The sequence below is a fragment of the Notamacropus eugenii genome, chromosome 5 (assembly GCF_028372415.1).
Source record: "Notamacropus eugenii isolate mMacEug1 chromosome 5, mMacEug1.pri_v2, whole genome shotgun sequence".
NCBI classification, from domain to species: Eukaryota; Metazoa; Chordata; class Mammalia; order Diprotodontia; family Macropodidae; genus Notamacropus; species Notamacropus eugenii.
Window position 1 is genome coordinate 419,459,267 of NC_092876.1, and position 10,400 is coordinate 419,469,666.

General features: G+C 35.8%; 1 protein-coding gene across 4 annotated transcripts in view; it reads left to right on the top strand.

Annotated features, from left to right (window-relative positions):
* The window catches only part of USP16 (ubiquitin specific peptidase 16), a 43,145-nt gene extending 33,896 nt beyond the window's left edge, over positions 1-9,249 (top strand). For 3 of the 4 annotated variants that reach the window (XM_072614933.1, XM_072614936.1, XM_072614934.1), the window contains 7 exons: positions 402-458; positions 1,227-1,403; positions 2,973-3,633; positions 6,598-6,692; positions 8,186-8,272; positions 8,668-8,824; positions 8,910-9,249. In XM_072614933.1, the coding sequence (XP_072471034.1) occupies positions 402-458; positions 1,227-1,403; positions 2,973-3,633; positions 6,598-6,692; positions 8,186-8,272; positions 8,668-8,824; positions 8,910-9,043 (1,368 nt within the window). In that variant the 3' untranslated portion in view covers positions 9,044-9,249. The remainder of the gene's footprint in view (positions 1-401; positions 459-1,226; positions 1,404-2,972; positions 3,634-6,597; positions 6,693-8,185; positions 8,273-8,667; positions 8,825-8,909) is intronic. The other variant, XM_072614935.1, reaches the window with a different exon arrangement.
* The last annotated feature ends 1,151 nt before the right edge of the window (positions 9,250-10,400 follow it).

Genomic DNA, 10,400 nt, shown 5'->3' on the forward strand with positions numbered 1-10,400 from the left:
TCTAATTACAATTACAGCAAAATTTATTCAAAGCATTTTTAGTGTGGTTTTAGTCAGTACAGGCATTCTGAGTAAAGTGAAATGCTAGGGTTGGAGTCAGTTAGGCCTGACTTCAAATTTGGCCTCAGACACTAATTAGATGTGTCACCCTGCGCAAGTCACCTAACCTTTATCTGCCTCAGTTTCCTCAACTGCAAAATGAGGATAGCAATAGTTCATTATTCTGAGAACCAAATGAATTAATTTGTAAATTGCTTCCCACAGCATCTGCTACTTAGTAGTTACCATGTAAACGCTTATTCTCTTCCCTTCTCTTTTAAAATAAGCAAAACTCTTTACTTTGCAATGCTTTAAGTAAAATCTTCTTTGCCTTTAAAAAGTGTTTTTGGTGTTTGCTTAAGGTCTCCTTGATTCACGAATCTTTCCTTGACTTATCTCTCCCTGTGTTAGATGACCAGGTAAGACTATTAAGTTTAATTTATGTAAAATTTTTATCATTAGATGAAGGGAATAAATACTTTAACATGTTTATTATTAAAGAAGCTTTTTATTATTAACTTGCTTTAAGATTGATAAATACCATTTGCCACGTCCCCTGAAAATAGTGACAAGTATGAACTAAAGTCTTCTTAAGAAGACAATTATATCTGTAAGTCTTGAAAGTAGTTAATTTCTTTTATTTAACTTTTATAATGGATTTACTGAAATTCCCTTAATAGTCTTATTATGTAGTATGTTATAACTTAATAAGTATTAGGAATAATACAGTTAGAACTGACTTCTTCATGCCAGGTGTGATAGAGAAGTTTGTATATCTTCAACATATTTATCTTATTCTTTTAGAGTGTATGTTAGATACAAAACCGCCATAGTAGAAGAGACATAGGCTTGATGCAGTCGCATCACAAATTAACTTAGAAACCCATTTCCTCATAATCATAGGCACTAAAACCATGCTGACATTAACTCTTTTTTGAAACAGACTTCCTTTTCAAACTATCATTTATCTATTTTAAAAAAAAGGAATTGCTATAACCATGTTACATTTACTTCCACATAATACAACAGAATGCTTTATTTAGAAATGTTCTCAGTTGCAGAGCAAAGCTAGTATAATGTTATATACCTGATTAATTCTGTTATATTATTGTTATACTTTTAGCCAAAGTTAAGTTCTTTGGAAGATAATGTTACTAATTTTTAAAAAATTTATATTCTGTTTTAAGAGTGGTAAGAAAAACATAAATGATAAAAATATTAAAAAAACAAAGGACGATGAAGATAAAGACAGTGAAGAAGAGAAAGATAACAATTGTTATATGAAGGAGAAGAATAATATTTCTTCTTGTACGAGTAAGCACTTGCAGAAAAAAGCAAAGAAACAAGCCAAGAAGCAGGCAAAGGTTAGTAATTATAAAGAATGATCTTCTACCTTGTATTTTATAATGTGATGTTTGGCTTATAGTTAAGTTTTTGCTGATTTCTCATTGTATGAGTAGAAGTTTCATTTATAAGGGAATTGGTTATATTTGAAATTTTGACTTATGTAACATTTTTTTAACTGTTATTTCTCCCTGAAGTATTTTTTGTTTCCCTGTCATTTGTTAGCCTTACTGAACCAATAATAACCTTCTCTCAATTGTAGCAAAATTTTTCCAAAAGTAGATTATTCTTGACATGCTACATTTACTTCAGTTTCTACATTCCTTTTGCTGGAATATTTAAAAAGAGCACAGTCATGGGAGTCAGAAGACCTGGGTTTGAATCCCTCTTGGGATGCTTACTAACTGTGGTCATAGATCACAGAGACGCAGTTTCTTCATTTGTAAAACATGGCACTTACAGTACCTACCTAACAGAGTTTTCTCAAGAAAGCTTTTTGCCAACCTGAATATATTACAGAAGTATTTTACTGTTTTATTATTGGTGTTGTAGACATCTTAAACTCAATATGTCCAAAACAGAATTCATTATCTTTCCCTCTAAACCCTCTTCACCCACTTCTACATTCTCTATTACTGACCATCCTCTCAGTCTCTCACACCCACAACTGGGAGTCACCCTGGATTCCTCACCATCTCTCACATTCCCATTTCCAATCTGTTGCCAAAGCCTGTTGATTTCACCTTGCAACATCTCTCAAATACATCCCCCGCTCTCCTCTGACGCTGCTACTACTCTGGTGCAAACCTTCATCACCTCACCCCTTGATTTTTGCAATAGCCTACTGGTGGGTTGTCATGTTACCTCAGGTCTCTTCCCACTCATTTTCTCCTCCATTGAACCACTGATTTTCCCAAAGCTTAGATCCGATTATGTCATTCCTCTCCCTCAGTAAATTCCAGTGGTTTCATATTGTCTCCAGAATCAAATACAAAATGCTGTTTGGCATTCAAACTTAGCCCCCTCCTACTTTTCTAGTCTTTTTATACTTCTTCCCCAACATGTACTCTTTGACCTAGTGATACTGACCCTCTTCCCAGAACTATTCCCAGAACAAGGTGCTCCATCTGAACTTCAGATATTCTTTCTGACTATCTCAGCACTTAGCATGGTACTTGGCACATAGTAAGTATTTACAGATGCTTTTCTATCATCATCCTACCAATTTTTCAAAGTCCAGCTCAACTTCTACCTCAGTGACTACTCTAATCCACAGTGGATAGATGACTCCCCCAAATTCCCATTACACTTATAGTATTTACTATCTTTTTTTATTTCTTGCTGTACATACCCCAGTGCCAAGTAGAATTTAGGCATTCAGTAACCACTTACTGACTGACTGGTAATCTTCTGGTATAGGTGGACCCAAATATAAAATTATTGTTTAGAGTTGATGAACTCACTGTTTTATGTTTTTTGCTTGTAAAGGATCAGTACTAGTACTAGAGTTCTAGATGCTAAATATTTTTTTTCATTAATCAACTTTATTTATTTTTGTCTTTTGTCAAATTATATGTTTTGTTCCACAGAACCAACGAAGGCAACAAAAAATTCAAGAAAAAAGTATTCAGTTAAATAATATCTGTGCCACTGAGTATCCTGAAGAACATCAACCTGTTAATAAAACTTTACCACAAGAAGAAATAGATGATGAATCCAACTGCCTTTCACAAGAGAAAGAAAAATCTGAAGAGTGTTGCTTAAATCAAAAAGATGTAAGAGACAAAGAGAATACTGTAGATGCTTTGCCAGAAATTCCAAATTGTACAGAAGAGGAAAATGTCAAAAATGCAAATGATGCAGGTGACACTCTGAGTGTTTCTTTTCCTGTTGAATGTGCTAGTAAGGTAAATGGTATATATCTCAAGAAAGAGAGTAATGAAGAAGAGGACCTTGCCAGTGATTTGAAAAACCTTAAGTTGGACGCACTTCTTCAGCCTGATGAAATAAATATAGAGATTTTGAATGACACATATCCTGTTGGGACAAAGATCTACGAAGTAGTAAACGAAGTTCCAGAAACTGCTTTTTGTACCCTAGCAAACAGGGAAGCTATGAATATTGATGAATGTTCAATCTATCATTGTTTATATCAGTTTACCAGTAACGAGAAACTCCAAGGTTCAAACAAACTACTTTGTGATGTTTGTACACAGAGGCAGAATAGTGGACCAAAGACGGATATTAAAGGTAATATTTTAAGTACTTTAAAAGTAATATCTTAAAAAAATATATTCTCTTAACTAAATTTCCATAGTGAACAAAATTATGAATTTCCAAAGTGAACTTAGTCTTACTGAAGTCTGACTTTACCAAGAAAATACTACACCTCTGGCCATCCTTCTCCAACACTGCCTATACCTTCAATCACACATCCTGAGATACTGGGTTCTTAATGGGCAGTTAGAATACTCCTTGTTTCCCCATTGTTTCCCCACTTTTAAGACTCTTCCTTTGCTGCTGTAACTTGGTAACCTGTCCTTTCAGGGTCATTGTATTGAAATTTTCCTGTGCATTCAAGTTATGGTGGCTGTTTTATACTGACCCTTGGTCATTCTCTCTTTCTCAGTGAGTTCAGCACCTATCTTTCCCTCCTTCCCAAATTCTGCTCTTATACTAAGAGATTTCAACAACCATGTGAGTATCTTCTTAATCTCATGACCTAATGCTTCATTCCACCTCAGCTATACACAAGAATGGTCATAGCCTGGATCTTACCATTACCCAGAGTGTTCTATTTTTCTTAATCAAAAAGGTTCCCTTATGCTTCACTTTTCCTAAACTTATTTTTCACCCTCATGATTTCCAGTCCCTCTAACCCCTTAGTTAATTTTCAGTTTTGTTACCCCTTTTCAGTCTTCACTTTCATTTTTCCTAATATGGACCAACTAAATAATTGCACAGTTATTTATCACTTGTCCCCTTATCCTATCTCTGCTTTTCCCTTGCCAAACACCAGCCCTGGATTACTCCTGCCATCTACTTCCTCTATTTTCATACATATTCATACACTGAATGGAACTGGAGTTAAGTCACACAAGCATTCTCCTGGGTACACTATAAATTCTTATTATCCAACTTCAACTGGATCATACTTATAGTATGGTATTCATTTTATTCCTTCCTAATTGATAACCAGTCCCACTCCCCACAGAAGGTAAGATATATTAAATCTTGCATCTTTAGGTCTTTCATGACTCCTCCTACCCCCATTCTCAGCTGAGAGAATTTACTTAAAAAATTGAAGCCATTTGCTATGGTCGTCTTCTTCTCCCCTCTCATCTTATTATGTCTTGACACTCCCCATTTTCTCCTTTCTCTAATAATGAGGTGGACTTTGACCTTGCTATGACCAACTGTTACATGTGCCCTTGATCCCATCTTCTATCATCTTCTCCAGTAGTGTATCATCACTCATTCCGTCCTCATCTATTCATATTTTCTATTTCTCCTATCTAGTGACTGCTTCTGTGCTACTTTTGAACATGTACAGGTCTCTCCTATCCTTAAAAAAATCTTTACTACTGTACTTCTCTACTCCCTCCTATTATCATTCTATACATACATACGTATGTGCGTAAATATGTGTACGTGTATATATCTCTGTATCTTCTCTTTCCCAGCCAAACTCCTAGAAAAGACTATCTACACTCATTTCTTCTTTTTTCTTAGTTCTCAAACCTACAATTTGTAGTCTGTTTCTGATGTCATCACTCAATTGAAAGTTGAACTCTTAAATGCACCAGGGATCTCTTAATTGCCAAGTCTGATAGTTTTTTCTTAATCCTCATCCTTCTTGACAGGACCACCCTCTTTTGACATTATGTGCTCCTAATTCTCTTCCTACTTGTTTACTTTTTCCTCAGTCTTTTTTGCTGCCTCATCATCTGTATTTTTCCTGTCACCTTACTGTGGGTTTTCCCAACATGCTGTACTGTCCTCTTCTCCCTATTTCCCATTCTCTCTTGCTGACTTTATCAGCTTTTATAGGTTTAATTATCATTTCAAAGCAAATAACTCACAGATTTATATCCTGTGCCCTGGTATTTTCACTGAGTTTTAGGTAGACATGTCAGCTAGACATAGAACACTGGCTGCCCAAGAGACATCTCAAACTCATTATGTGCAAAAGAACTCATATTGTATCACTGCCCTCCAAATTGACACTTTTCCAAACTCCTGTTTCTGTCAAGGGCACCTCATTCATCTAGTCTTCCAGGTTTATAGCCTCAGCAATATCCCCAAACCCATATTTCTAATCATTTACCAAATTTTGCATTTTCTATCTCCACAACAGCTCACACATCCAACTTCCTCTAGACACTCATACAGTCATCACATTAGTTCAAATTCTCATCACTTGTCTAGGTTATTGCAGTGACCTCCAAACTGGTATCTCTTTAAGTCTCTTCCCACTCCAGTTTATCTTCCTTTCCCATACCTGCCAAAGTGATTTTCCTTAAAGAGCATATCTTACCATGTTACTTCCCTACTCAGTAAACTCCAGTGACTCCCAGTTGCTTTGAGGATCAGATTTAAAGTCCTGCTTGGTTTATATAGGCCTCAAAAGATGTATTCAATCTGTCTTTCCAGTTTCTTCTCTATTCTGCAATCTAGCCTAACAGGCCTTCTCTTTATCTTTCAAAATGACACTCCATCTCACATTTATATTGCCTTGCTTTTCTGTCTCATTTTTCTGGAATATGTACTCTCTATCTCCACCTTACAGAATTTCTTTTTCTTTCAAGATGCAGTACAAGCACCACCTTATACATGAAAACCTTTCTCACTCCTCCTAAATGCTAGTGCCCTGTCCTTCCTAAATACATTTTATCTTGTCTTTGTTTTTCTTTGTATTGTGTGTGTGCTCTTTAAAAGTTAAAATGCAAGCCCGTCCAGAGTAGGGAATTTCCTCTTCTTTTTGTATTCTTAGTGTCTTAGAGTTATAGATCTAAGCCAGGACTGTTGTGAGACAGCTGCACATGTCATTCAGTCTTTCCCTCTCTCCATTCACATATGCCTAGAAAAAGCTGTTTTAGCAACATCTAAAATGGTTTTATGTAAATGTGAAAAGAAAATTGGTTTTTCTTCAGTTGTTTGACATGTTACCAAAAATGCTTTCTTCCAAATTTCTGGGCTTTTTTTTCCCTTTAGGTGAAAAGAAGCATGTTTACACTAATGCCAAAAAGCAAATGCTGATTTCTCTGGCTCCTCCCATTCTAACACTTCATTTAAAGAGATTTCAACAGGTATCATTGTTTAATATTCAATTTATCTTTTGTTAATAAGTAGTCTTATCTCCAAAAATTGTAAAAAATTTTAGAGGCAGGCATGGTGGAGTGGGATTTTGAGTCAGAGAGACCTTGGATTCAAATCCTTCCTTCATATATTTATTGACTTGTGTGATTGAGCAAGTAAGTCATTTATCCCTCTGTGCCTTGATTTCCTTAACTCTGAAGTAAGTAGGTAGGACTTGCTATCTTGTCCTCTTCTAGTTCTAATTCAGTGATAACTATAGTTTACAGATTCCTTAAGGATTTTTTAAAAGTCTCAACCTTGAAAGGGAATTGCCAATTAGCAAGGATTGGGAGTTATTATGGGCAGGATATGAGACTGGAAAATGTGTGCAGCTGATGGAGAAATCTAGAAAATATCCGTTTAGTGTTGCTGTAATGTCAGTTTCAGGGGAAGAAAGGCTAATGTGCTGCCAGTATCTCATAGGAGTCTGGGTAACTTTTTTCCCCTGCCATTCTTAAAGTCTTTTCCTTTTTAAGGATTAATTTATAATGGAAAGAAGTGATTACTAAAGGTTTTTCCATGTTATCAATCACTGAGTATTTTGTATTATCACATTAATGATACTATTGTAGGGAGTACTGGATTTGGACTAGAGGGTTTTGACTCAAATCCCAACACTGTGACTTAACTACTTCTGTGACCTTGGTCTGTGATGCTACGATCTTTCTTTATCTTTAGCAAATGTTTGTATCTGAGCTACTTCAGTTTCAGGGACCTTTTCCCTTTGGGTTCTTTTCTTCCCTGGTTTCATGCTTGAGGAGGGTTAGGTCATTTAGGCTGAAGACCTAGTAACACTCCAAGCATGGGTTTGTAGGTAGGAGAGGGTTATGGTTGGACAAATATTTTTGTAGTGGTTATAGACTCCTATCCTAAACTTCTAAGGTAGTACAGTGGATAAGAGCACTGGACCTAGTTTCAGGAAAACTCAACTTCAAATTCAGCTTCTTAGGCAAGCCATTTAAACTGAATGCCTCAGTTTCCCTCAAATGTAAATGGAGATAAGAGTTTTTTTGTGAGGATCAAATAATATAAAAGTACTTTATAAAAGTACCTTAATGTTGTATTATTATTAGTATCAGTCCTCTATTTTACTTGAGAAAGCAAAGGTAGATAACCTTCCATTGAAACTCTAGACTGATTTTGTGGTCCTTAGAATTATTTTGGATGCTAATGGCTAAATTGCAAAGTTAGAATCATTTGTAAGGGATCTTAGAGATCATCTGGTCAGTCCACCAATAGAGGAGGAAGTTTAGGCCTAATCCTAGAGAGAGCTAATGACTTTGCTGGTTAAATAGCAAAGGTGGGACGCTTTGGGTTCCTTAATCCTTGACCAAACCAAACAGACACAAGACTAGTCTCTTAAGAGTTTTACATAGTTGTGTATAGCACTGAAATAGTTTTTTAAAAAAACTTTAGAAAAATAAAATAAATTGTTCCTTCTTAGGCTGGTCTTAATCTTTGCAAAGTTAACAAGCACATAAAGTTTCCAGATGTGATAGATTTGGCTCCTTTTTGTACCATAAAGTGCAAGGTAAGTAAAAATAGTCCTTACATTTAAATTATGGCTTACAATATCAATTTTGTTCATATAAGGATGAAGTATAGTTGTAGTTGGGGGATGGGAGGCTTTTTAAGTTAAAAATCAATAAACCAAAAGTTAGCCCTAAGCAAAACTCTAAGGACCAGAAGGCCTCCAACACTTTGGACATACAGTGTTATAGGTGTAAGAGGATACAGAAAAGGTTTTGGGTAGATTGTGTGTAATAAAGGGAGGATGTAGACAAGAGTGCTGTTTCTTTGATCAGTACTCTTATGACAGTCTACTGTCTGGACCAATTTTTTATAATTTACTTAAGGAGTAACTTAATCAGGTGAGTCATGTGTCGCCGAACTTGAAATACTTTGAAGTCGATTTCCTTCTTACAGAATGTTGCTGAAGGAAATACGAAAGTATTGTATTCTTTATATGGAGTTGTTGAACACAGCGGCACTATGCGGCGGGGGCACTATACTGCCTACGTGAAGGCGAGAACTTCCAACAGTCACCTTTGTAATCTGGTTATCAGTGGGACTAGTCCACAAGGTAAATCTCTGGGAATATTTTTATCACCTTAAATTGGGAAAAAACACATGTATCTTAATCCTGTTTTAAATTTTCTTCTTGATAGAATTCGAAAATGAATCAACGAAGGGGCAGTGGTTTCATATCAGTGACACACATGTACAAGCTGTGCCTGCAACTAAAGTTCTAAATTCACAAGCTTACCTCCTGTTTTATGAGCGAATTAATCTGAAAAACTAATCTGAAAAAGAATTCCACCTCACATTGTGGTTTTTTAATGAAAAAAGACAACTTGAATCATGTTCACATAAATTTGAATATTCCAGAAAATGTGTCCTGGAATGCTGCAGGGAAAATGCTAAACAATCCCAAGTGGAAAATGTTTTATTTCTGTCTGTGGTTGAGAAGAAAAATAAAGATACCATTTGCTGGTTTAATAATTTTAAGACTTTATTAGTTTGTTGTGTTGAAACTTGTTTAGGATTCTAAGTGCTGTAAAATTTACACTCATTCATAAAAACATGTTTCTTAGTGTGGTGACTTATTTGCCACAAAAACTGGACAAAGGATTGATGAGGAATCTTGTGAAGTGTCTCCTGGATACTTCATCTAGCAATAACAGAATGGAATAATGGAACTGGTTTTATTTTGTAAGTTTTGGGAACTGAGACCACGATTAAAGAAAGACCCAGGGATTTTCATCTTACTGTCATAACCCCCTATATCAAAATCAAAAGCTTGGGAGACCTGACCTGGGAAGGAGACAAGGGGACCCAGGGAAGGGGAAGAATTCCTCCAATCCATGCCTAGCCATGTCCCAAGGACCTCTTTCCAGGAGTGCAGCCCCAGGGTGAGGGAAAGGACCAAAGCCCAGGGGAAATGCTTAAACAGGAGCCCAAGTAGGTCAGGCTATTTGCTTTTCCCAGCAAAAAAAAGACCATATGTTATTATAGGCATTAAATAAACCTAGTTTCTCTTATCTCAAATGTAAGTTTAAATAATTCATATACTTCAGTCAACAGGTAGCTCTTTTCAAGGGAGAGAACTAAAAGGATGTGACTCTGGGAAAGAATCTTCCAAAGACATGGACTGCAAAGTGGAGGTGTTTAAGCTGTTTACTCTTTTTAAAAGCACCAACCTAACGTATATATGCAAGTCATTTTCCACACCACCCGTTACACACTTCCAACCTGAAAGATTGACTGACAATGGAAAGATCCCTTAATTTGGACACAGAATACCCTTGGATCTGATACTTGGTCACATCACTGGGTTAGGACTTTAGGAAGTACCAAAAAATTCAATGTTAAAAGGCCTAAAAAAGAAGTTTCTTAGCTTTTAAAATAGCCAATTGCTGTGGATTTTGTTTCTGAAACAAAAACAAAAGTCTGGCTTCTACTAGAAAGTGCAGGAATTATTTTAAATCTTCACCTTTGTAAAATAAGGTTAATTCTAAACTTATCAAATTTGTATCATTCATTATCTTTGTTCATGAATACTTTTACGCCTATTTAAACACTTTAGCTTTCAACACTAAGTTAAGTCACAAGATCATTAGAATCCTGGCAAGCTAACATCTCTGCCACTTAATAAGGTT